Genomic DNA, 24,814 nt, shown 5'->3' on the forward strand with positions numbered 1-24,814 from the left:
CCCACTGAGCCACCCAGGCACCCCTGGAATTGTTTTCTTAATTTCACTTTATTTTGCCTCGTTATTAGTGTACAAGAATGCAGCAAATTTCTGTACATTGATGTTTATATCCTGCAACTTTACTGAAATCATTTATCAGTTCTAGTAGTTTTTTGAGTGGAGTCTTTAGGGTTTTCTACATGTCATCTGCAAATAGGATTTTACTTCTTCCTTACAAATTTGGATGACTTTTATTTCCTTATATTGTCTAATTTCTGTGGCTAGAACTTTACTATGTTGAATAAAACTGAGAACCGACATTCTTGTCTTGTTCCTGACCTTAGGAGGAAACTTTCACGTTGTCCCCATTGGGTGGCTCAGATGGTTAAGCCTTTGCCTTTGGCTCAGGTCATGATCTCTGGGTCCTGGGATTAAGCCCCATGTTGAGCTCCCACCTCAGCGGGGAGTCTGCTTTTCCCTCTCCCTCTGCCTCTCCCCGTGTTTCTGTGCTCTCTCTCTAATGAATAAATAAAATCTTAAAAAAAAAAAAGGATAACGATTGTTAGCAACAAGTTATACAACAATTATTATGTAGCAAATATTGATTGCTTTATATATTTGAAAAATATGTTGTCTCTGGATTTTCACTTATGGCCTTTATTATGTTGAGATTATTGTTCCCTCTAAGCCTACTTTGCAGAGTGTTGTTATGAGTGAATAAGGTATTTGGTCAAATGCTTTTCTGTATCTATTGGAGTGATCATATAGTTTTTATCATTTCTCTTATTGATGAAATGAATCACGCTGATTGTTTTGCAAATTATGAATGACCTTGCATCCTAGTATTGAACCCACTTGTTTGTGGTATATGATTTTTTTAATGTGCTGTTTGATTTGGTTTGCTAATATTTTGTTGAGGATTTTTGGATCTATAGTCCTGAGAGATATTGGCCTATAGTTTTCTTTTATTGATTTTTTAAAAACTGATTTTAGGATCAGGACAATACTGGCCTCATAGAATGAATTTTAAAATTTTCTTTCTTCTTGAATTTTTTGGAATAGTTTGAGAAGAATGGCATTAGCTCTTCTTTACATGCTTGGTAGAATTCACCTCTGAAGACCTCTGGTCCTGGACTTTTGTTTTTTGGGCAGTTTTTTGGTTACTGTTACAGTTTCATTGCTGGTGATTGATCTGTTCGAATTCTCCATTTCTTCTTGGCTTTAGTTTTGGTAGGTTTTATCTTTCTAGATATTTATCCATTTTTCTATGTTGTCTAATTTGTTGGCATACAAGCTTTTCATAATACTCTTACAATTGTTCTTATTTCTGTCGTGTTGTTCCTCCTTTTTGTTAGTAATTTTCTTTATTTGGGTTTTTTTTTTTTTTTGGTAAATGAGTCTTGCTAGAGATTTATTAAATATGTTAACTTTTCAAAGAATCAGCTCCTGGTTTTATTGACCTGTCTTATTGTTTCTTTTAGTTTATCATTTATTTTTGCTCTAATTTTTATTATTTCTTTCAGTCTGCTGTTTGGGGGTTGTGTTTGTCCTTTTTTCTAGCTCCTTTAGACATAAGGTTAGGTTTTAAGCTTTCTTTTTCCTTCTTGAGGTAGGCCTGTATTGCTATAAACTTCCCTCTTAGAACAGCTTTTGCTGTATCTCAAAGATTTTGGACCATTGTTTTTCATTTTCATTTAATTCCATGTAATTTTTTTAAAAAGATTTTATTTATTTGAAAGAGACAGACAAAGCAAGAGAGGGAACACAAGCAGGGACAGTGGGAGAGGGAGAAGCAGGTTTCCCACTGAGCAAGAAGCCGGATGTGGTGCTTGATCCCAGGATTCTGGGATCACGACCTGAGCCGAAGGCAGATGCTTAATGACTGAGCCACCCAGGTGTCCCTCCATGTAACTTTTTATTTCTTCTTTGATTTGACCCACTCATTGTTTAGTAGCAAGTTATTTAACCTCCAGGTATTTGTGCTCTTTCCTGATCCTTTCTTGTTGGTTTCTAGTTTCATAGCGATGTGGTCAGAAAAGATGCATGGTATGCTTTGATCTTCCTGAATTTGTCAAGACTTGTTTCGTGACCTAACAGTGATCTATTCTGGAGAACGTTCCTTCCCCATTTGAAAAGAATGTATAATCTGACATTTTAGGATGGAATATTTGAATATATCTGGTGAATCCATCTGGTCTATTGTGTCCTCAATCAAAGCCATTGTTTTCTTGTTGATTTTCTGTTTAATTTGTCCATTGATGTAAGAGGGGTGTATAATAAGATACTATTATTATCAATTAGTTCCTCTAGTATGTTATTAACCATTTTATGTGTTTGGGTGATTCTATGTTGGGTGCATAAATATGTACAATTGTTACAGCCTCTTGTTGGATCATCCCCTTTATTATTATATAGTGTTCTTCTTTGTCCCTGTTAGTCTTTGCTTTAAAGTCTATTTTGTCTGACATAGGTACGGCTACCCCAGATTTCTTTTGGCATCCACTGGCATGATAAATGTTTCTGCATCCCCTCACTTTCAATCTGCAGATCTCTCTTGGTCTGAAATGAGTTTCTTGTAAGCAGCATATAGACGGGTCTAGTTTTTGTGTATATTGTTTTGTTTTGTTTTTTATCCATGCTGTCATCTTATGTCTTTTGGCTAGAGCATTCAGTCCTTTTACATTGAAATTAATTAGTGATAGATATGCATTTATTGCTATTTTGTTACTTGGTTTGTGGTTGTTTGTATAGATATTCTCTGATCCTTTCTTGACTCTTTAATGTTTTGTAGTCTTTCTTAGATATACTTGGATTCCTTTCTCTTTATTCTTTGCATATACATCATTGTTTTTTTAATTTATGGTAACCATTAGTTTTGCATATAACATCTTCTGCTAATAGCAGTCTATATTAAGTTGATGGTCACTTAAGTTTAATCCCGTTCTTTTCTCTGCCCCCACGTGTTAGGTATATGATATCTATTTTGCATCATTTTGAGTCCCTGGACTGATTTACAGAAATACTTATTTTTACTGCTCTTGTGTTTCTTACTTTTCATATTCTCACCGATGGTCCTTTTTTCCACTCAAAGTGTCCCCTTTAATATTTCTTGTAAGGCTGGTTTAGTGGTCCTGAAGTCCTTCAGTATTTGTCTGTGAAACTATTTATTTCTCCTCTTTTGAATGATAGCCTTGCTGGATAGAGTGTTATTGGCTTTAGATTTTCCTTTTTTTCAGCACTTAGCAGGCCAGAAGGGAGTGGCATCACATATTCAAAGTTCCTGCTGAAAAACCCTCTTACAGGGATGCCTGGGTGGTTCAGGGGATTAAGCCTCTGCTTTTGACTTGGGTCATGATCTCAGGGTCTTGGGATCAAGCCTGTGTAGTGCTCCCTGCTCAGCAGGGTGCCTGCTCCCCGACCCACTACCTGACTCTCTGCCTACTTGTGACCTCTCTCTCTCTCTCTCTCTGTCAAATAAATAAATAAAATCTTAAACAAAACCAAACTATTTTACAGCCTTATGGGGTTTCTCTTGTATAACTGTCTTCTTTTTATTGCTTTTTTTTTAAGACTTTATTTATTTATTTGACAGAGATCACAAGTAGGCAGAGAGGCAGGCAGAGAGAGGGGGGGAAGCAGGCTCCCTGCTGAGCAGAGAGTACGATGCAGGGCTCCATTCTAGGACCCTGGGATCATGACCTGAGCTGAAGGCAGAGGTTTTAACCCACTGAGCCACCCAGGCACCCCTTTTTCTTCTTTATAAACATTTTTACTACTATTTTTTGCCATTTTAATTACCTTTTGTCTTGATGTGGACTTCCTTGTGTTGAATTTTGATGGGAAATCCCTGTCCTCCCAGATCTGGATATTTGGGTCACTCCCAAAGTTTTTAGCTATTTGTCAAATAATTTTTATGCCCCCTTATCTCTGTTTCTTCCGAGATCCCTATAATGTGGATGTTATTATACTTGATGGGAGTCACTGATTTCCCTAGGACTACTCCCAATTTAAATAATTTTCTTTCTTCTCCTTTGCTCAGCTTTTTTACTTTCCATTATTCTGCCTTCCAGGTCATTGATTTGTTCCTTTGTTTCATCTAGCCTGCTATTTATGCCATCAAGTGTATTTTTAATTTCATTTTTTGCATTCTTCATTTCTGATTGGTCAGAAAAATAATAAATATATCTTATAAATATTTTTTAAAAAGAACCAAAGTACAATGATTTTTTATTTTTAAATCTCCTTAAATAACCAAAAATGTATTCAAGAATGTAAAACACAAATAGGAAAGTAAACATTAGATGTTTTTACTTCATACCAACCTGACATTTAGTCTAGAAAATAAACAAAAACATGTTGAATGAAGTGTTATTAAAATGCTAACAAAATCATTTTTTCATAAACCTAATATGTGCACTTGAAGGTTCGACTTCTAGGAATTTTAAGATCAGGTTTTTAAAAAAAATTTTTTTTTGTAATTTATTTATCCTTTTCATTTTTTTCTTTTTAAAAAATTTTTAATTATTTTTATTAACATATAATGTACTATTTGCCTCAGGGGTACAGGTCTGTGAATTGTCAGGCTTACACACTTTACCGCACTCACCATAGCACATACCCTCCCCAGTGTCCATAACCCCACCCCCCTCTCCAACCACCTCACCACCAGCAACCCTCACTGTTTTTGTAAGATTAAGAATCTCTTATGATTTGTCTCCCTCCTGATTCCGTCTTCTTTCATTTCTTCCTTCCCTACCCCCAACCCCCCACCCTGCCTCTCAAATTCCTTATATCAGGGAGATCATATGATAATTGTCTTTCTCTGATTGACTTAATTTCCTCAGTGGAATACCTTCTAGTTCCGTCCATATTGTTGCAAATGGCAAGATTTTGTTTCTTTTGATGGCTGCATAGTATTCCATTGTGTACATATACCACATAATATCAGTTTAGTCATTAATAACAGCACAGGAACACAGGCCCATAGATGTAATCCTTGCCCCTTCCCCTCAGAATCATGTCAGAATAAAGTTGACAGTTTTGCCAGGCTCTGAAACCCCAGTGACCCCTGTCCCTGGAAGCAAAGAGGATACGGTCCCTCAACTCCGTATAAGCTGTAATAAAGCAAAGCCTAAGCTTTCTTACCTTCATAAAGGAAATGGCCAGTTTTTTGATAAATACAGAAACACTCTAGGAATTCACTTTATGAGTTTACTAAACACATTTTGCAAGAACCAACTACACAAAAGTTTCCTTTGAAATTTGGTCTGCAAATTCATGTAACAGGTTGGAAATTCAAAACCTATAAGAAAAGAAGAAAATCCTAACCTGCTGCAATTATTAAAGAGCTATACACACATACTAAAAAGTTTTGCTCACGGAAGGCACAAACTAGAAAAGGGATATGCTTTTTGAGTAAAAACAAAGAACTAGCCGATATCCTCCTTTGTTTTTTATCTCTGTGTTAAGGGTCCGCGGATGCCCTCCACTGCAGGGAATTCTCTGTGATCATTACTTTAAATTCTCTATCAGGCAGATCACTTGTATCCATTTCACTTTGGTCTCTTTCTGTGGTTTGGTCCTGATCTTTCATTTGGGAGATCCTTCTCTATCCCTTCCTTTTGTCTAACTCTCTGTGTCTATTTCTGTGTGTTTGGAAAGTCAGCTACATCTCTTGCTCTTAGTGGTAACAGTTCTATGAAGAAGAGGTCCTGCAGCACAGTGTCCGCAGTCTCCCAGGACCTGGTGCATCAGGGAGTGTCTCCTATGTATGTTGCGTGTGCTTTGCCGTTGAATCATGACCCCTTTTTTCTTCAGCCCCGTTGTCAGCAGAGGCTGTCTTTGCCTGTTACGGGTGGGCCCTGAGGTGTGTCTGCTTGCAAAAGGAGACCTCCCCCCACCGCTGCTGGAAGTGATGTCCCGTGAAACACGCAGTTCAGGAGGTGTGGGGGGTAACAGGTTTGCGATGGTCTTCTGCAGGGCCTGACCGACGTGAGTGGGCCTGGGAAAGGTAGATCCGCCCAAGCGTAAGGTGTTGGGGCTTGATGCAAGCATGCTAGGAGCATCGGTGCCATGCTCTGGCCTCCATGTGGCCTCTTTCCTGTCTTTAGTTGTGGAGTTTGTGTTGGCAGACTTTGGGTTGTTTTTTGGGTGATTCATGCTGATATGGGTGTTATCTGTGAGATGAGCTCAACTTCAGGTCCTTCTTCTCCACCATCTTCCCAGCCCTCTGGGTATTAGTTTTGTATCTTGCAACTTTACTGAATTCATTTATTCTGGTCACTTTTTGGTAGAGTCGTTAGATCGTGTATGTATAGCTTCATGTCATCTGCGAATAATGACAGTGTAACTTCTTAACCAATACAGATGCCCCTTTTTTTCTTTTGGTTGTCTGCTTGCTATAGCTAGGGCTTCCAGTATTATGTCGAATAAAAGTGACAGTGGGCATCCTTGTCTTGTTCCTGATTTTAGAGGAAAAGTTCTGTTTTTCACCATTGAATATGGACCTGTCATATATAGCCTTTGTTATGTTGAGGTATGTTCCTTCTAAACCCACTATTGAGACTTTTAAAAATGAATGTTGTACTTTGTACTTTGTTGATGATGTTGTACTTTGTCAAATGCTTTTTCTGCATCTATGGAGGTGATCATATGATTTTTATGCTTTATTGATTTGTGAATATTAAACCATCCTTGCATCTCCAGGATAAATTCTACTTGATTGTGGTGAATGATTTTTTTTTTTTTTTTTTTTTTTTTACAAAATGTCACAAATCTGAATGTCATTCTGATGCAGGGGTCATGCTAATCCCTATCCTTCCTATTTTAGTATATGTGCTGTTGAAGTGAGCATAGTGAATTAGCCTTTAACAGGTAGTTGATGCAGTTTAATATCTTGTAGGGTTTTTTTAAAAAAAATTTTTATTTATGAGAGAGCAAGTAAGCACAAGCATTGGGGGTGGGGTTTGGAGGAAGGGCAGAGGAAGAGGGAGGAGCAGACTCCCCAGTGAGCAAAGAGCCTGATGAGGGGCTTGATCTCAGGCTCCTGGGATCATGACCTGAGCTGAAGACAGCCGCCTAAGGACTGAGCCACCCAGGTGCTTTTATGGGGGGATTTTGCATCTATGTTCATCAGGGATATTGACCTGTGGCATTTTTGTGGTGTCTTGGTTTTGGTATCAGGATGATCCTGGCTTCACAGAATACATTTGGAAGCTTTCTTTTGTCTTCTATTTTTTGGAATAGTTTGAGAAGAATGGGTATTAATTTTTCTTTAAATGTTGGGCAGAATTCCCCTCTGAAGCCATCTGATCTGGAATTTTAATTGGTAGTTCTGTTCTTTTACTTTTATTTTTTCTTTCTTTAAGATTTTATTTATTCATTTGAGAGAGTGCACAGCACTAGCTGTGGGGAGAGGCAGAGGGAGAAGCAGACTCCCTGCTGAGTCGGGAGCCAGATCCCAGGCTTGATCCCAGGACCTGGAGATTATGACCTGAGTGAAGGCAGATGCTCAACTGACTAAGCCACCCAGGTACCCCTTTAGTAGTTTTTTAAATCCAATTCACTTTTGTTACTAGTGATTGGTCTCTTCAGGTTTTCTATTTCCTCCTGATTGAATTTTGGAAGATTATGTTTCTAGGAATTTATCCATTTCTTCTAGGTTTGTCTAATTTTTGGTGTATAATTTTTCATAATTTTTTTTAAAGATTTTTATTTATCTGACAGAGATCTCAAGTAGGCAGAGAGGCAGGCAGAGAGAGAGGAGGAAGCAGGCTTCCTGCTGAGCAGAGAGCCCGATGCGGGACTCCATCCCAGGACCCTGGGATCATGGTGTGAGCTGAAAGCAGAGGCTTTAACCCACTGAGCCACCCAGGCGCCCTGTCCCTTTCCCATTTTTTTTTTTTCTTTTAAATCTCTCTACCTCTAGAAGGAGAGGAGAAGGGAGTCAGGAAAATAGGGGGAGAAGAACCATAGGAGACTGTGGACTTTGAGAAACAAACTGAGGATTTTGGAGGGGGATGGGTTGGTTGGGATAGCCTGGTGGTGGGTATTAAGGAGGGCACATACTGCATGGAGCACTGGGTGTGATGCATAAACAATGAATCTTGGAACACTGAAAAAATAAGATAGAGTTTAAAAAAATAAGATAGCAAATTCTATCATTTGCATTTTTTTAACAAATAAATCTTTTCCTACTACAAGTATTAAAATGCTGAACCTTTTCAAAAAAAAAATCTCTATACCTCTGTTTCTGCTCTGATCTTTATTACTTTTTTCCTTCTACTAAACTTAGGCTTTATTTGTTATTTTTCTAGTTTCATTGGTGTGAGATTAGATTGTTTGAGATTTTTCTTGTCTTTGAGGCAGGCCTGTATTACTATAACTTCCCTCTTAGAACTGCTTTTGCTGAATCCCAAAGATTTTGGACCATTTGTGTTTTCATGTATTTTTTTTTAATAACTTCTTTGATTGCTTCATTGACCTCTTTGTTGTTTAGTATCATGTTTATTAGCCTCCCTGTTTTTTGTGGGTTTTTTTTTCCAGGTTTTTTCTTATGATTAATTTCTATTTTCATACTGTTGTGGTCTGAAAAGATGAATGGTATGGTTTCAGTCTTCAATTTATTGCCACTTTTTTGTGGCCTATCATCTGTTTCAGAGAATATTCTGTATGAACTCGAATGTGTATCCTGTTGTTTTGTATGCAATGTTTGTTTATATCTGTTATGTCTGCTGGTATAAGGTTTCATTCAAAGACATGGTTTCCATATTGATTTTTCTTCCTGGATGATCTATCCATTGATGTAAATAGGGTTTTAAGGTTCCCTACTATTAATATATTAAGTTATCTCTTTATGTCTGTTGATATTTACTTTATATATTTAGGTACTCCAGTGTTGGGTGCGTAGGTATTTACAACTGTTATGTTCTCTTGTTGCATTGATCCCTTCCCTGTTACATAATGCTCTTCTTCGTCTCCTCTTAGTCTTTGTTGTAAAGTCTGTTTTATCGGTGCTACAAAATACTGCTACTTTGCTTTTTTTCTTGGCACTTCCATTTGCTTGGTAAATGTTTTTCCATCTCTTCACTTCCAGTCTATAGGTGTACTGAGGTCTGAGAGGTCTCTTAAGGCAGCATGTAATTGGTTTGTGTTGTTGCTGTTTTTAATCAATTCCACCACCCTGTGTATTTTGGTTGGAGCATTTAGGCCATTTACATTTTATTATTGATAGGTATGCATATGTTTTCTGGTTGTTTTTGTAGTTTTGTTCTGGTCCTTTATTGTGACTGATTTTCGGGGTGTGTTATGTTTGGCTTTTTTACTCTCCAAATTTTGTGTTCTTAAAGCAGGATGTCTGTTTCCTTCCTTAGGTTAGGGAAGTTTTCAGCTATTATCTCTTCAAATAGGCTTTCTTTTCCTAAAAATAAAATCTTTAAGAAAAAAGAAATCTCTATATCCAACATGGTGTTTGAACCCCCATCCCTTGTTGCATGTTCTACTGACTGAGCCAGCCAGGTACCCCTCCACCAATATGTTTTCTGTCCCCTTTTCTTCTGGGATCCCTATAACGCAAAACTTCACTCGATGTTTTCCAAGACATACCTTAACCTATCCTCATTTTAAAGATTCTTTTGTTTAGCTTGCGTGCTTTCTATTACCTTGTCTTCAAGATTTTTGATATATTCTTTTTCATCTTCTAATCTGCTGATTGCCTCTAGTATATTGCCTCTAGTATTCTTCAACTCTGTTTTAAGAGGCTCATGCTCTACCGACTGAGCTAGCTGGGCACTGACCACTCTGGTGTGTGTGTGTGTGTGTGTGTGTGTGTGTGTGTGTTTAGTATTTTCTATTTCTTTTATTGAGGTTCTCATGAAGTTCTACTCTTCTCTCCAGCCCACTGAGCATCTTTACAACCATTATTTTTGTTCTTTTTCATTTTGCTTAGCTCTGTTTCATTTGGTTCTTTTCCTGTGATTTTTGTCTTGTTCTTTCTTTTGGAGCATATTCCTCTGTCTCCCCTTCTCTTGACTTTCTGTATTTGCTTGTATGGCTTGGGTGGAATGGCTGTTCTCCTAATCTCGAAGGAATGGTCTTGTGTTTGTTATCTGGTATGTTGACTTTGTGTGCTTGGGGACTTATGCTGGCTGGTTGGAACTGTGGATGGTGTGGGCCAAGGGTTCTGGGGCTCTTGGTGTAGTGGGGGCTGTGGCAAGACAGCTAAAGCTAAAGTGAGTGACTGTTTGGTCCCTGGTTTCTCTATATAGTGGGTGCCCTGACAGGACAGCTGAGGCTAAAGTGGGTGCAAGCCAGGGTATGCTGAGGCTCAATGCATAGAAGGCACCTTAGCAGGGTAGCTGAGGTTAAGGTGGGTGTTGTCCAGGGTGTCCCAGGGCTCTCTACACAGATGGTGCCTTGAAGGGTGACAGGAACAGATGCAGTGTGGGCCAAGAGGCCCTGGAGCTTCTGCACAGCAGGTACCCCAGCAGGACTGCTAAAGCTGACGGTGCAAGATAGGGATGCTGTGGCCCTCCATGCAGTGGGGCCCCCTTTCAGGCCAGGCAAAGCTGAAGCAGTCCTGGAGCAGTCTGTGCAGGTGGTGCCTGGCAGGGCAGCAGGAGCTGAGATGCTGTGAAGGATGGGAGGTCCCTGGGTCTCTACACAGGGGGTACCCTTGGAAGATAGCTCAAACAAAAGTGAGTGCAAGCACGGGGGCCAAGGCTGTACACACAGAGAGCAGCTTGGCAGGGTAACTGAAGCTGGAGTGTAAGCCTAGGGTGTTTCAGGAGTCTCTGCTAGAGTCGAGATGGGGTACAGGCACAGAAGGTGCCCTGGCAGGCCAGTATAGTTAGAATGGGCATGGGCCAATTGTGGTCCCTGGGACCTCCCCTACACAGTTGCAGGCTGGGTTGTCTTACGGCTCTTCCCACCAGTGGGAAAACTCAGCTGAATGAGGTTCAAGCTAAGGTTTCCCCGAGTGCTCTGTGCAGGGTGTGCAGGGTGTGTCTTGGCTGAGTGACCGGAGCTGTAGATGAGGCGGGTGTGGGCAGGAGCCTTCCCGGGTGCCTGGTGCTGTGGGCCCTGGCAGGGTGGCTGGGACAGAGACAGGAGCCGGGTGCTCCCGGGGCACTCCCTGCAGGTCTGGAGTAGACGTCCATCGGCAGGTTTCACAGTGGTCTGCATCCCAGGGGCCCTGACAAGCTGTCTGAAGCTGAAGTGGTGTGGGCCTGGAGTACCCCAGTGTGCTTTGCGCCTGGGTCACTTTGGCATAAATGCTAGGACTGTGGTGAGCACTGACCAGCGGGTGGGGGGGGGGGTTCCCGGTATGCACCGGCTGTGTCCCGGGTGGGACAGCTGGGGCTGGCTTGGGCTAGGCCAGGGGCAAGGTGGTTAGGGTGTCTGGACTATGCACTGGTCTACGCTGTCAGGGTGGAAGGCAGCATAAATTGTGTCCAACAGCCGCCCCCTCCCCGCCCCCGGAGAGTGTTCTAGCAGCTAGGGCTCGCTCTTGTATATGCTAGTTGCTCTCTTAAAATGTTAGGTTTATTTTTTGTGCCCAAGGACAGAGGAATCTGTTCCTGATCCCTCAGTATTCCTCTCCACAGACCCTTCATTCCTGGGTCCCCATTTCTCTTGCTGTTCCCTTTTGCTCTTCTGTGGTGCAGAGGCTGTTAAGTTGGCCCTCGGGTCTTCAGGAGTTGCACTATAAAGATGTAATTTGGTGTGTTCTGTGGAGAATGTGAAGTCAGGGTCTTCCTATATCACCATCTTGGATCAGATCTCCCCTGGCTGAATTTTTTTATGTTGGCCTTTTTTTTTTTAAAAAAAATATTTTATTTATTCATTTGACCAGAGAGATGCAGTAAGAGAGGGAACACAAGCAGGGGGAGTGGGAGAGGGAGAAGCAGGCTTCCAACTGAGCAGAGAGCCTGATGCGGGGCTCGATCCTGAGACCCTGGGATCATGTACTGAGCCGAAGGCAGATGCTTAAGGATGGAGCTACCCAGGTGCCCCTTATGTTGGCTTTTAAGGGCAAGGACTCGGTTTCCGATTTCCTATTTCTGGCTCTCCTAGCATTAAGTCCCATTGATTATTTTGAAGCTCCCAAAGTAAATCCCCACTGGTTTTCAAAGCCAAATGTTAGGAACTCATTTTCCCAGGGCAGGTCCCCAGTGCTAAGGGTGCCTGGTGTGGGGTCTGATCCTCTCCCTTCTCTGTGCTCGTGTGTCCCTCCTGTTCGTGGTTAGTCCTGCCAGGGGTAGGTTGTCTCCATACCTCCTACCCTTTTTGATGTGTGGCCTTCCCTGTAGATAAACAGTGGAGGGTCTCTTCTTCCCGTCTTCAGCTCATTTTCAGAGCTCGTGGTATAGATGGAGCGGGTATCTCATTGTGTCTGTGGGTCAAGGTGAGCTTGGGATCCTCCCAATCCACCATCTTCTCTGACTCCATTTAATGTTGGCTTTATATATCCGGTTGCTCCTCTACTGGGTACATAGACATTGACAATCGTTAGATCTTCTTGATTTAATTTCTTATTAGGTAAAGTCCTTCCTTGTCTCTTATTATAGCCTTTGTCTCAAAGTCCACTTTGTCTGATACAGGTATTGCCACCCCAGCGTTTTTTGTTTTCATTTACATGGATTATCTTTCTCCATCCCTTCACTTTAAATATATATATATTTTTTTAATTTTTAAGTAATCTCTACAGCCAACTTGGGGCTCAAACCTAGCCCCGACACCAAGAGTCACACAGCACCCTGACTGAGCCAGCCAGGGCCTCATTCTGTGTCTTCAGGTCTGAGGAGAGACTTTCAATGGGCAGCATAGAGACGGGGCTTGTTTTTCATGCATTCAGTCCTGCTGTCCTTTGTCCAGCTCGTACAGTGCACTTACATTTGAAGCGCCAGTAGACTGGTACTTATTGCTAGTTTGTTCATTGCTGATTGTTTTTGTAGTTCCTCTCTATTCTTTCTTCTTCTCTTGCCCTCTGACTTTATTCAGTGTTATGCTTGGACTCCTTTATTTTTTGTGTATTGTAAGTTTTTGGTCTGTGGTTAGCACGAGGTTCCTGTGTAACATCCTGCAACAGTATTAAGTTTGATGGTTAAGTTTGAACACATTCTAAAAGCACATTTTACTCCCTCCTCCAAGTTTTATGTAATATCCATGTCCTATTTTATGTCCTTTTTTATATTCCTTGAGTAACTGATGTAGATATAATTTATACTACTTTTGTGTTTTAATCGACTAGCTTAATAAGTGATCTATTACCTTTCCTGTGTGTGTGCTTTTTTTACCTGTGAAAATTTTTCCTTTCATAATTTTCTTCTAGTTTATGGTCTTTTCTTTTTCACTTAAAATCTCTAACCTTGCTTGTAAGGCCAGTTTAGTGGGGATGAACTCCCTTCACCTTTGTTTGGAGAAATTCTCGCTCTCAGGAACTTGCCTGGCATCTTTGTGCAGAGGCCACACTCAGCTTCGGTCACGCGCCGGTGTTTAGTGTGCACTCTCCCGGGCACCCAGCTCCCGTCCAGTTCTGAGTGATGACCTTGCTGGGTAGAGTACCCTTCACTGCAGGTTTTTTCCTTTCAGCACTTTGAGGAGATCAGGACAATCCCTTCTGGCCTGTAAAGTTTCTGCAGAAATGTGTACTATCCTTTCTTTTTGGTAGTTTTCAAGATTTTTCTTGGCTTTTGTTGTTCTGCAGTATTATTTTTATTTACCCTTAGTGTTCCTCGTATTTCCCAAATTTGAAGATTTATGACTTTTATTAATGGTTCCCAATCATTATTTTAATATGGTCTTGCTCCTGTAATAGTTTTCTTTTACTACGAGGCATACACTTAATCTTATTCAATTTCCATCACTACTGTGTTCAGGGTAATTTCCTTAGCTTCATTTTTATAGTTTATTCACGGTCTCTCCAGTTCTATGTACTATTTAATTTCTATACCAACTTTTTTATACTGGAAATTTTTTTTTTATACTGAATTTTGAAGTATTTTTCATTTCCGGAAGTTCTCTAGCTTTTTGTTAGCTTCCTTAAGTGTCTATCACTTTATTTTTTTTAAGATTTCATTCATTTATTTGACAGAGAGTGAGCACAAGCAGGGAGAGCTACTGGCAGAGGGTAAGGGAGAAGTAGGCTCCCCGCTGAGCAGGGAGGCCGATGCCGGTCTCGATCCCAGGCTCATGACCCGAGCCAAAGGTAGATTAACCAACTGAGCCACCCAGGTGCCCCTGTCTATCACTTTAAACATGCTTTTTTGGTAGTCTCTGTTTGGTAAATCCATTATGTAGTCCTCGGGAGGGGGAGTTAATTGTGCTCTTTATTGCCTTCTCTTACTCACAGAGGGCTGTTTCCATGTGTGTTCTGTAATTCTGAACCGTGAGTGGAACACCACTGTGGTTTTTGTATGTGTGGATCTCGTACAGCCTGAATTAAAGCACACCTATCTGGAAATAGAATGTAATTCTCTCTTCTTTTGCCACGTGCCACTCAAATAATTCTCAGAATAACGCCCAAAATAAATTCACAGGCTTCTGAGGCCATTGCGGGTAGCATAATTTTGAATCTCAAGTCTGTGCCCACAAATTCTAGGAATGACTTACTCTCTGCACCAAGAGCATAAGCTAAGACAAGTACAGTTTATCCTTTACTGAGGGTGAGTGTCCGTAAGAATCCTGGCTATGCGTGTGGCTCTCAGTCCAACGCCCCCGCTTGCAGAAACCTAACACTTCACCTCCTGTGCATGTGTAACCTTTGAAACGCAGGAACCCTGGTTCCAGAGACTAGGAATGGTCTTTATACCCAGGCAGTCATGGCATCAACCAAATATTTGGCTCTTTTCTTTCCTGTTGTTGGCCCCTGGGGATTACTCTCACCATAAACTCTTTCAAGACCAGTCATGGATTTCAAAGGGTGTTTACCAAGTTTATCCAACTTCCCTTAGTTTTGTAACTAAGGCTTTCACTCTGTCTTCCGTAACTGCTGGAAATTCAAGTGTAGAAAGATGTTGTGTCTTCGTTTATGTCAAAAAATTTTTTGACATGAAGTTATCCAAACTGAATGTAACACTCCAGCTGTGATCAGTTTGATCCGTTCCAAACAATACTTCGTCTTCTGGACACTACATATCCACCAGATGTTTTTTTCTCAAATTATATCAGCTTAAGGTCACAGGGCAAGGACCAGGACTAGAGCTTGGATCTTTTAAGTGTCAGCTTTGGGATATTTCTGTAACCTGTAATGTGAGAGGTAGGGAAGATGAAGGTCTAAGGGAACATTTTTAAGTACCTCCTACATGCTAGTTCTGTAATATCAAAGACACCTGGTGTGTAAGACACGTCTTACTACTCAATTTTCATAGGTGGGGAAATTAAAGCTCAGAAAGTTTAAGTAATTTCCTTAAGGTCACTATATAGTATTAGACCTGAATTTACAGTCAGGACAGACTATAAAAATCCATCTTCTGGGATGCCGGGGTGGCTCTGGTGGTTAAGCGTCTGCCTGCTTCTCCCTCTCCTTGCAGCAGCTGCCCCCTGCTTGTTCTCTCTCTCTCCCTCGGAGAAATAAAACCTTAAAAAAAAAATCCATCTTTTCCCCTCTATACCAGGGGTCAGCAAACTTACTCTGTAAAAGGCCAGATAGTAAATACTTTAGGCTTCATGGGCACATGGTCTCTCTCACAACTATACAGCTTTACTATTATAGTGTGAAAGCAGCCACTGAGAAACATAAAATGAATGAGGATGGCTGTGTTCCCATAAAACTTTATTTTCTGAAATTTGAGTTTTATATAATTTTCATGTCATAGAATATTTTTTCAACCAAACAAAATATGAAATGCATTCTTAACTCACCGGCCACGTGACAACAGGCCACATTTGGCCCATGGGCAACTGGTCTGTTACGTCACCCTCCACCTTCCGCGAAGTGGGGCTCTGTGGTGTCTGTTTCACACATTCCTTTACTGGGTGAACGACATGGGGAAGGGAATGGAACAGGTTCTTCTTCGGACGTTCCATGACTGGGGGGGTGTTGCTGCCCAAGTTCCTCATGCAGTTGTTTAACTGTCTTTTTTTTCATGTCTCTCCTTAGCCTATCTTCAAAATTAAACTGTAAGCTCACTTAGGAAAGAGCACGCTCTTCTTATTTTACAATTTCCTTTAGTCTTTAACAGTCTATGTATAGTAGGTGCTCAGTATTCAATGATAAATATTCGATGCTGCCAAACACTATCGTATTTCATTCACAGACTCTTTACATAGTCAATGGGCCCAATTTATAAGCAGTTCAATGAATGAAAAGTAACAGCAGTCAGGCCATATGTAATAACAATATTACCACTACCTTTTAATTTAGTGTAAGGGACAATTATGAAGAATATTTTTGGCCCTACTGTTTTGTTTCAGTAGAGTTATTTGCATGTGAATATTAAGTCTGACATTACTTCTTCCCCTAGAACCACTTCGGTGACCTCGATGGTGGCCATTATACTGCTTTCTGCAAGAACTCAGTGACCCAGGCCTGGTATAGCTTTGATGACACACGAGTCAGTGAGATTCCAGATACTTCAGTTCAAACTGCTACAGCCTATCTCCTGTTCTACAGCTGCCAGCCCTTTTCTATACCTATAACAAAATGTAAAAGCTAGGAAAAAGGGTATTTCCTGGAAACTGCAAAACAAGCGATCAGAAACTGGTACTTAAGTTTTGCTTTGTCATTAAACTCTTGCAACTTATTTGCATCACTGACATTTTTAAGTCTTTCTGGTATATTATGTGCCCTTTTACATAATAAGGCTCTACGACAGACAGGTCTGGGCTTACTGAAAAAGGCAGCATGAAAATGATGAAATGCTACTCAATGGGGGCCTTCAAAGCACTGAAATTATGTATAGATTTCAGGTTTCAAAATTCAATGTTAATTAAGGTGAAATTTTTTATCAGGGTATCTCAATTATATATATCCAACAAATTATTTTCCGAAGAGACTTTGTGGCGCTAAACCAAAGTAAGTTTTGTTCAAGTGGCTCTGTGACCATAAGAAATTAATCAGACAACTTAGTCAAGAACTCTAATCAGTCTCTTAGACCAACTGCAGAACATGAAAGGCTGCCAGCCTCACAATTCAAAACCCATCCTTTCATCCTTTCCCGGACAGTCCACCAATAGTGACATCTTTCAGAAGCACCTTTTACAATCTTATTTTTATACGGAGAGTTTTTATTTCATCTATAGCAACTGAGTCCATGAGGTAAATCATAAATTCTCTTTGAATACATCATTTTGTAAAGATGTGGTTCTTAACGTAGTCCACTTTGCAGTCGTGCCTGACTCCTGACTTTCTATTTTAACTGACTTCCAACTCTGAGAATCCCAAGTGCTATATGCAGTTTTGGATCAAGTTGAAGGCAGAGTAAAGTCAGGTCCTAATGCAACGGTATAGGTGAACTAAATATTCAGTCAATATAGTAGGATCAAGTGTGTGTGTGTGTGTGTGTGTCTAAAATGGTTTGCTGATATAAAAAAGGACAGAACACTTACAGGGTTTTAAATTATTTTTCTCATTAAGATTTTAATGTAGGTGTAAATGAAAATTCTCATTTTAAAAAATTAAAGAAAAGTTTCCATTTATTTTTTTAGAATAAAGATTTAGTGCACAAATACAGCCCAAAGCCAACAAAAAAATAGCTTTGCCCTGTCATTTCCCTAAGAAAGCACTGCAGTTACTCAGAATAGGCCAAAAGAAAAACAAACAATCCTCTGAGTTCTAGGCTTCACAAAAAGACCACATATTATATTATGTACATTGATTTGATGTGCAAGTGTGCAATAAATATATACACATACATTCCTATCTGCTTTACATCATTCTAGAGTATTCATAGATCAAGCTGGGATTTAGAAATGTGAAAAGGCCATAACAGTGAAAAGGAAAATAAAGTTATAATGGTTTTTAGAATAGAATGCTATAGAATAATAATGCTTAGCTAGTTAAGTACTTTAACTTTGGAGCAAACTATAAAGGTTTTGAAATAAATGGTACCTGTAAGGAGTGCTTACTGCGATACTTGTTAAATATTATTAGTCAGTTTTTCGATAATAGCACTGACCTAAAATATATGGTGATAGTAACACAGCCCTCACTGTCCTAGAATTCCTCTATAGGGCCAGCTACAGCTATCCAGTATCTTTGTAAGTATGTCAAGAGTGGTGTTACGCAGCTTCTTAAAAGGCAACTAGCTTAAACCTACTTCTCTTTATGTGGCTACATCAGTTGCTCGTGGTCCCAATGAAGTATAAAAGAGGATATAAGCTGCCGAAGACTTCACCGAAGAAACCGAGATATCAGAAACTTCGTGATCATCGAATTTAAACCACCGCTGTCTTGCTGCATTTTTACAATAGGCGGTGTAGTGACCTCCATCCAGCCCACCGTAGTGATTCTGTGCCAAAAGAGGTTGAAAATCAGTTTGAGTTATTCAGAATATGTTGATAATTTCAATTTAAAGCTTTGTTCTTAAAAAAAGCTTTGTTCTTTTCCTATGAAGTAAGGAACCAATTGAAACTCTTCTTTGTAAGCAAAATATGAAAATATTAAGTTCAACAAGATACTTACTGAGACAGAAAACAAATTATATTTCTTCAAATTGTTCTTTGGACCAATAACATACTGTGACAAGTCAAGATTTTCTAATGGGAAGTCCACAGAGGTCTGTAGTTTTTGTTTCCACCTGCCATCATAGGAAAAACTGCAGAGCAAAACATGACAGCAATTATACCAACAGACCAAAAATCTCAGAAGGACTCTTAATTCATTCTTTAACATTCTAGATTTTTAGCCAGGACCATAAACCATTTCAAACACGTTTGGAATTTCAGTAGTGGAAAGACCTGTAAAGACGTGTGGCTTCATTTCTACTTTACAAACGAGAAAACTGAGGCATACAGATATGAAATAAGTCAAACAGCTAAGGGTAGTAAAGACAAGTCCTACTCCTACCTTGGTCCCTTGATCCCTAAGCCTTTGGGTCTACAAAGGAAACAAGCTATGATGTCCCAAGTTTATAATGCCAGTCACTACACAAGTACAAAAGAAAGACTGAAGAGAGCAACTCTTCATTTAAGATGGTACTACTGGGCACAGTGGAGCTGGAAACTGCAAACACGCAGACTACACAGGACCCCCATTCCCTCCTCAAAAGTTGGCGTGACACTGCTTTGTTTTACAAAAGACTTGGATTAGAACCTGTTTTTGCAAACCAAGAGAAATCTAAAGAGGCTTGCTGCCTTTAAGAAAAAAGGTGAAAAGCTCAGCAGTATGTGTTTTGCAATAAGCTGGTGGGGGCAGCAGGTGCCCAGCCAAGCAGCGAGAGTGGCCCCACCAAGCTCCTGCCTGGAATATTCGGCATCAAGATGCCGCAGCTCTGAACTGTTGGCATCTGTGTTGTATCTTGACTTACTCTGTGCATCTGTTTGCATGATATGTCCTACGAAAAGCCCAAGAGAAGGTTATTTTTGGGGTCTGGAAATGTTCAAAGACTTTCCATATAAATTAATGGTAACTGCTTCTTTGCTTTTTGCCATTTTGGCTTACGAAAGATTTCACAGGAATACGCTTTCTGCATAGCAGGGGCAAACTGTAATGGCATTCCACTGTCCTGACATACTTAAAACGCCAAAATACTGGTATGTTATATAATATTACATATAATAATATATATTATTACAATATTAATAATGAGTTAATTTTCAAACTGAATTCTGAACCATTTATATTTTTAGATATTCTGCAAAGAATATGCATCATTAAAAATTTTAAGAAAACAAACATATAATCATTTAAAGAATGTTTCTCTATACCTCTACAATCCTCAACAATCCTCAAGAGAAAAACTGATGTAACAAGCTTTTGTTAGAAAATTTACATGAGGAATTTGAACACATCAATGCTGAAATGATATCTGCCAAAGAATCTTCAGTAATACAAAATGAAACAAATAATAATAGAAATGCTTTCTTTGAAACAAAAATTACAGCTCTCAATAAAAAGATGAAACTTAACAGTTTTTGAAAATAATGACTCGTAGTTATCACTCCATGGATAGCCTATATATAAAGACAAAAAAAAAAATCAAAAGACTGAGACATGTTTTATAACTCTCTGCTCTTCATCCTTCTATTATAGGGTCAGGTTTTTCTCACAGGCTGGAAAAATCTGGACAAAAAGGTCTGCACCCAACAACGGCATCTTTAACATCTTTAAGACTACATTTTAAAAAATCCTGTATTTAAGGGGTACCTAGGTTAAGTGCCTGACTCTTCATTTCAACTCAGGGTCATGAGGTTGAGCCCCACCTTGGCTCCATGCTGATGGGGGAGTCTGAGACTCTCAAACTTCTCAAGACTTTCCCTCTGCAGGTGCATGCTCGCTCTAAAATAAATCTTTGAAACAGTCTGTATTTCATTTTCAGCACATGATTAAATCTTTTTTAGTTTAGTGTTTGATAAATTTTATTGGCTATTTTTATTTGATTTATAAATGTAAAATTCCACATTTGAAATACAGTAATTTTTTTTTTAATTTCAAAGATTTTTATTTATTTATTTGATAGAGATCACAAGTAGGCAGAGAGGCAGGCAGAGAGAGAGAGGGGGAAGCAGGCTCCCCGCTAGAGAGCCCGATGTGGGGCTCGATCCCAGGACCCTGAGATCATGACCTGAGCTGAAGGCAGAGGCCTAAACCACTGAGCCACCCAGGCGCCCCTGAAATACAGTAATTTCAATTAAAAATTGAAATTAAAAAAACTGAAATTACATGAAAGAGTCATGTTAACATTTTGCACTGTTATTGCAAATGAACAAGAGTCTCCTCATTTCTGCCTTATTTCCCTAACGAGATAATTTTCCTTTGTAATGCATCCTTAGCAGGTAGTACAACAAAATTACTCGAAGGATTTAGAATTCCTTCATCTACTATTATAGAAAAATTTGTTTCCTTTACCGTTTCAGATGCACTAAAAGCACAGGTGGCAGTTTCCAGATTTCTATCTTTTTTAAAGAATCCCGTCGAGTTCTGCAATGACTGCAGTAAAACCGATTGTTATCTGTGAGCTTCTCTTCTTTGGAAAATAATCTAAGGCAATCCTGGAGGCAAAAACAAGTAGTAGTTACTCATGAATTCATTTCTTCACTGTATCACTCGGCATCTACTCAACAAATTACTCTGCGGGCAGGACGGATCCAAGAGTGAACAAAGTAAACAGTCCCCTCATAAAGGTTAGGACCTAGTGGGGAACCCCAAGGGAAGAGCCGACAGTAAGGAGAGTGCAGTGCGTAGTGAGTGCTGCCTGTAGTGAGCGAAGCAGTCCTGGGTATGTGCCCTCTACCTGATGCCTCAGGAAGTATGGCTGGAAGAAAGGACATTCTCGAGAAAGCAAACACAAACGTATCAACAAGCTAGCTAAATTACGCTAGTCTGAGGAAATAGAGCTACTTATTTGATCTCCAGATAGAACAAATTCTTATAAAAGTGAGCCTAAATTAGAATCAATATACAATTTTCAAACTTCTTCAAAGTGTAAAGTTTAAAAACCATCAATTCTGAAAGAATATTTAATAGGAAAATACCTTTTAAAAAGGAGAACTTTAAAAAAAAATCTTTAAGTTTTTCTAATCGGACATAATTAAAATTTATGTGAGTTTTACCTATAAAACATTTATGTAAAGAGTAAAGAGCAGAAATTGCTGAATAAAGTATATGTTTGTATGCATATAAACAGCATTTATTCAACAATCATTTCCCCTCAAGCTTACCTGTAATGTACATTTACTTGTAGAAGCTAAGGGTAGAGACAAATACATGAAGGCCTCAAATGTCCTAGACTTTTTGTGACAGGTGAGGCACTGTACCGTGGATTTAAACTGGCCCTGAAAAAGTGCAACAATAATAGATTCATTGAGCTGCTTGTGTTTCTGCCAAGCATGCTCTGCAGCTTTAAAGTCATCAAGATGATCATTATTTTCTTCTTTATGTCTCTTCCGATTATCAGCCTGGAAATAAGATTAATATTAAAATTTATATTACTATCTCAAAGTCAACATTTAAATACAAAATTGAAAGACTATATGGCATATACTTTGCAGATTTAAATACTTCTGTCTCCTTTCATGAAGAAGTTCTAATCTCATTAAGTACTACAAAAAATTCTAGCTAAAAACCCTCCCTGCAGCCCTACTTTATCAGCAGGGTATGACTTATTTTAACTTATTAAATATTGTACATATTTATTTGAGTGTGTGTGAAAGAGAAGGAGAGAGAATCTGAAGCAGACTCTGCACTGAGCACAGAGCCCAATGTGGGGCTGGATCCCACAACCATGAAATCCTGACCTGAGTCGAAACCAAGAGTCGAATGCTTAACCAGCTAAGCCATTCAGGCGCCTCACAGGACTTATTTTATAAAACAAATTAAGAAAATGTATTTTATTAAGGAATGGGGATTAAGGAATGCACTTGTCATGTTGAGCACTGGGTCATATATTGTATACCTGAAACTAATATTAACTGGAATTAAAATAAAAAATTTAAATAAAAATGTATTTTTTTTTATGTTGAAAATTTTACTTTTGAAGAGATGATATCCTAGATAGAATTTTTGTTGTCCTAAGGTCATGGATGAATACACACACATACTTTATATATATTCATATATACATGTACACAAAATAAATTTACATGTACATGTATGTGTGTATATATCTATATAGATATGTGTGCATATATATATGTTCAGTGGTAATAGTGATCCCAAAGGTATTTGAGAGATACGTGCCTCAGTAACTTTTCATGTGAGTCCTCTGGTTATATGAGGATAAAAAGAAGGATAAAGAGGGATAAAATACTGTATTTGATAAAAATATCAAATACAGGGCGCCTGGGTGGCTCAGTGGGTTAAGCCGCTGCCTTCGGCTCAGGTCATGATCTCAGGGTCCTGGGATCGAGTCCCGCATCGGGCTCTCTGCTCAGCGGGGAGCCTGCTTCCTCCTCTCTCTCTGCCTGCCTCTCTGCCTACTTGTGATCTCTCTCTGTCAAATAAATAAATAAAATCTTTAAAAAAAAAATATCAAATACAAAAAATATAGAAAAATACAATAATAAAACATTCAGGTGGTCTACAGCTAATCTTTTATAAAATTTGTGTTTATGATTTACTTTCACATACATGTGGTCACAGTTATCTCCTTTTTAATATTTTTAATTTCTCACAATACAGCCTACCATTTTAATAAGCAAATATAAATTATATATTTCTCTAAAAATATTAGACCTATCAGATATATTTGTTTTATAGTTCCCTGCCTTAGTACAAAGTTGCGAGATTTGAATAAACTAGCACTTAACAATTCCCAACTACCATTTTGAATTGCTATAAAAATTAGTGTTGAGCAACCCTAAAGAGTCTTTACAACTTAGAAAAATCAGATTTCTTACTTTATTTAGATCTTCATGGAGACCATCCATTAGGAACAGAAGCAGTTCTTGTGAATCTTGCTGGCTATATCCTGCAAACTGGTCATTGATCTTCCCAATGGTGATTTTAAAGTCTTTTGGACTGATATACCTGTACTGTCCGGTCCACAGGGCTTTCATAATTATGCCAAATTCTTCAGCCACTTCACCTTTATGCCCCAACAAATTTGACCTTTGCAAATAAAGTTTAAAAAAAAAAAAAAGAGTCTTTTTTTTAAGTTAAGGTACAGTGGGTTCCTGAGGTCAATATTAAATTCTTCACATACTGTAACCTAACCCTATTTATTTATTCAGAGGTTTATTACCAAATACTCATCTGAATCTTACTTTGATTATACCCTGCCACAACTTGCTTCTTTTACATCTTGCTTCTTGCTGCTTTGCCCTATCTCTTCCTCCTCCTCAAAAGACTTCAGTTTACGACAGAGGTTCTGCCTTCGTGCACTGCTCCTCTCCTGTCTGTCCTTTACCAATCAGAGGCGGCTTTTCTCACATTTTTCTTAAGAATAAAGATGTTTTTTCCCCTTTCCTAATTTAACTTCTCTGAAGCTGGTTAGTAAGGAAGTGTTACTTCGATCACCCTTTTAATACTACATTGCAACGAGCAGGAAGTTTCTTTACCTGTTAATATCATCCTGGTAACAGTTTCGGTTGAAATAATCAGCCAAATGTGGAGCATTACATAGGCACTGCAGTATCGAGTTCATATAACAAGTATTTCCTAAATTACGAAGTCCAGTGAGAGCTGGTCCAGATCCTCCAAAGACAGGATTGAGGTTCCGAATCTGAGAAGCAGAAAGCCTTGTGATCTCAGCTTTAGGATAGCATGTTGGCCTGAGGAAAGAATGTACACGATGTCTTCAAATACACCGCATCTAAAATTAAGGTTCATACTACAAATGGTAGCCAACAAGTCATAAGGTACTAGGTTTTACAACACATTTATTATCTAGGTAACACCGGTTATATTGTGACCTTCCCAAGAAACAAGTACCTTTAACCTCTTATGTGCGTCAATGGTTCTTACACCCTGAGACAGATTCCCTGGCTTCTCATGAACAGGTAGCATCTTCTGGTAGAGAGGGCTCTTTTGAATTCCTTTAAATAATCCTAGGAATCTTAGCATTACCAAAATGTTGAACTCAACCAGAATGCCAAACAAAGACTAAAAAGTTTATTACTGTAGAATAGATATCAAGAGACAGGGATTATTTGGGTACCATTACCTGAAACATAAACGTGTGCTGACAATGTGGTAGCCACTGGCCACAGGGAGCTATTTAAATTTAAAGTGAAATTA

General features: G+C 39.1%; 2 protein-coding genes and 1 non-coding gene across 5 annotated transcripts in view; 1 reads left to right on the top strand and 2 right to left on the bottom strand.

Annotated features, from left to right (window-relative positions):
* Positions 1–16,634, top strand: part of USP50 (ubiquitin specific peptidase 50) — a 34,095-nt gene extending 17,461 nt beyond the window's left edge. Inside the window, exon 7 of the mRNA XM_044230106.1 lies at positions 16,443–16,634. Coding sequence (XP_044086041.1) covers positions 16,443–16,634 — 192 coding nt within the window. The remainder of the gene's footprint in view (positions 1–16,442) is intronic.
* Positions 6,731–6,832, bottom strand: LOC122894933. Its single transcript, XR_006381923.1, has one exon. It is a non-coding gene; the product is annotated as a U6 spliceosomal RNA (small nuclear RNA).
* An 896-nt stretch (positions 16,635–17,530) lies between the features above and the next one.
* USP8 (ubiquitin specific peptidase 8) overlaps positions 17,531–24,814 on the bottom strand; it is a 75,129-nt gene continuing 67,845 nt past the window's right edge. For all 3 annotated transcript variants that reach the window (XM_044232081.1, XM_044232080.1, XM_044232079.1), the window contains 6 exons: positions 24,136–24,348; positions 23,476–23,686; positions 21,799–22,035; positions 20,987–21,129; positions 18,602–18,734; positions 17,531–18,428 (listed from right to left, as the gene is read on the bottom strand). In XM_044232081.1, coding sequence (XP_044088016.1) covers positions 18,243–18,428; positions 18,602–18,734; positions 20,987–21,129; positions 21,799–22,035; positions 23,476–23,686; positions 24,136–24,348 — 1,123 coding nt within the window. In that variant the 3' untranslated portion in view covers positions 17,531–18,242. The remainder of the gene's footprint in view (positions 18,429–18,601; positions 18,735–20,986; positions 21,130–21,798; positions 22,036–23,475; positions 23,687–24,135; positions 24,349–24,814) is intronic.

Source organism: Neovison vison, chromosome 13 (genome assembly GCF_020171115.1).
Source record: "Neovison vison isolate M4711 chromosome 13, ASM_NN_V1, whole genome shotgun sequence".
In the NCBI taxonomy this organism is placed as follows: Eukaryota; Metazoa; Chordata; class Mammalia; order Carnivora; family Mustelidae; genus Neogale; species Neogale vison.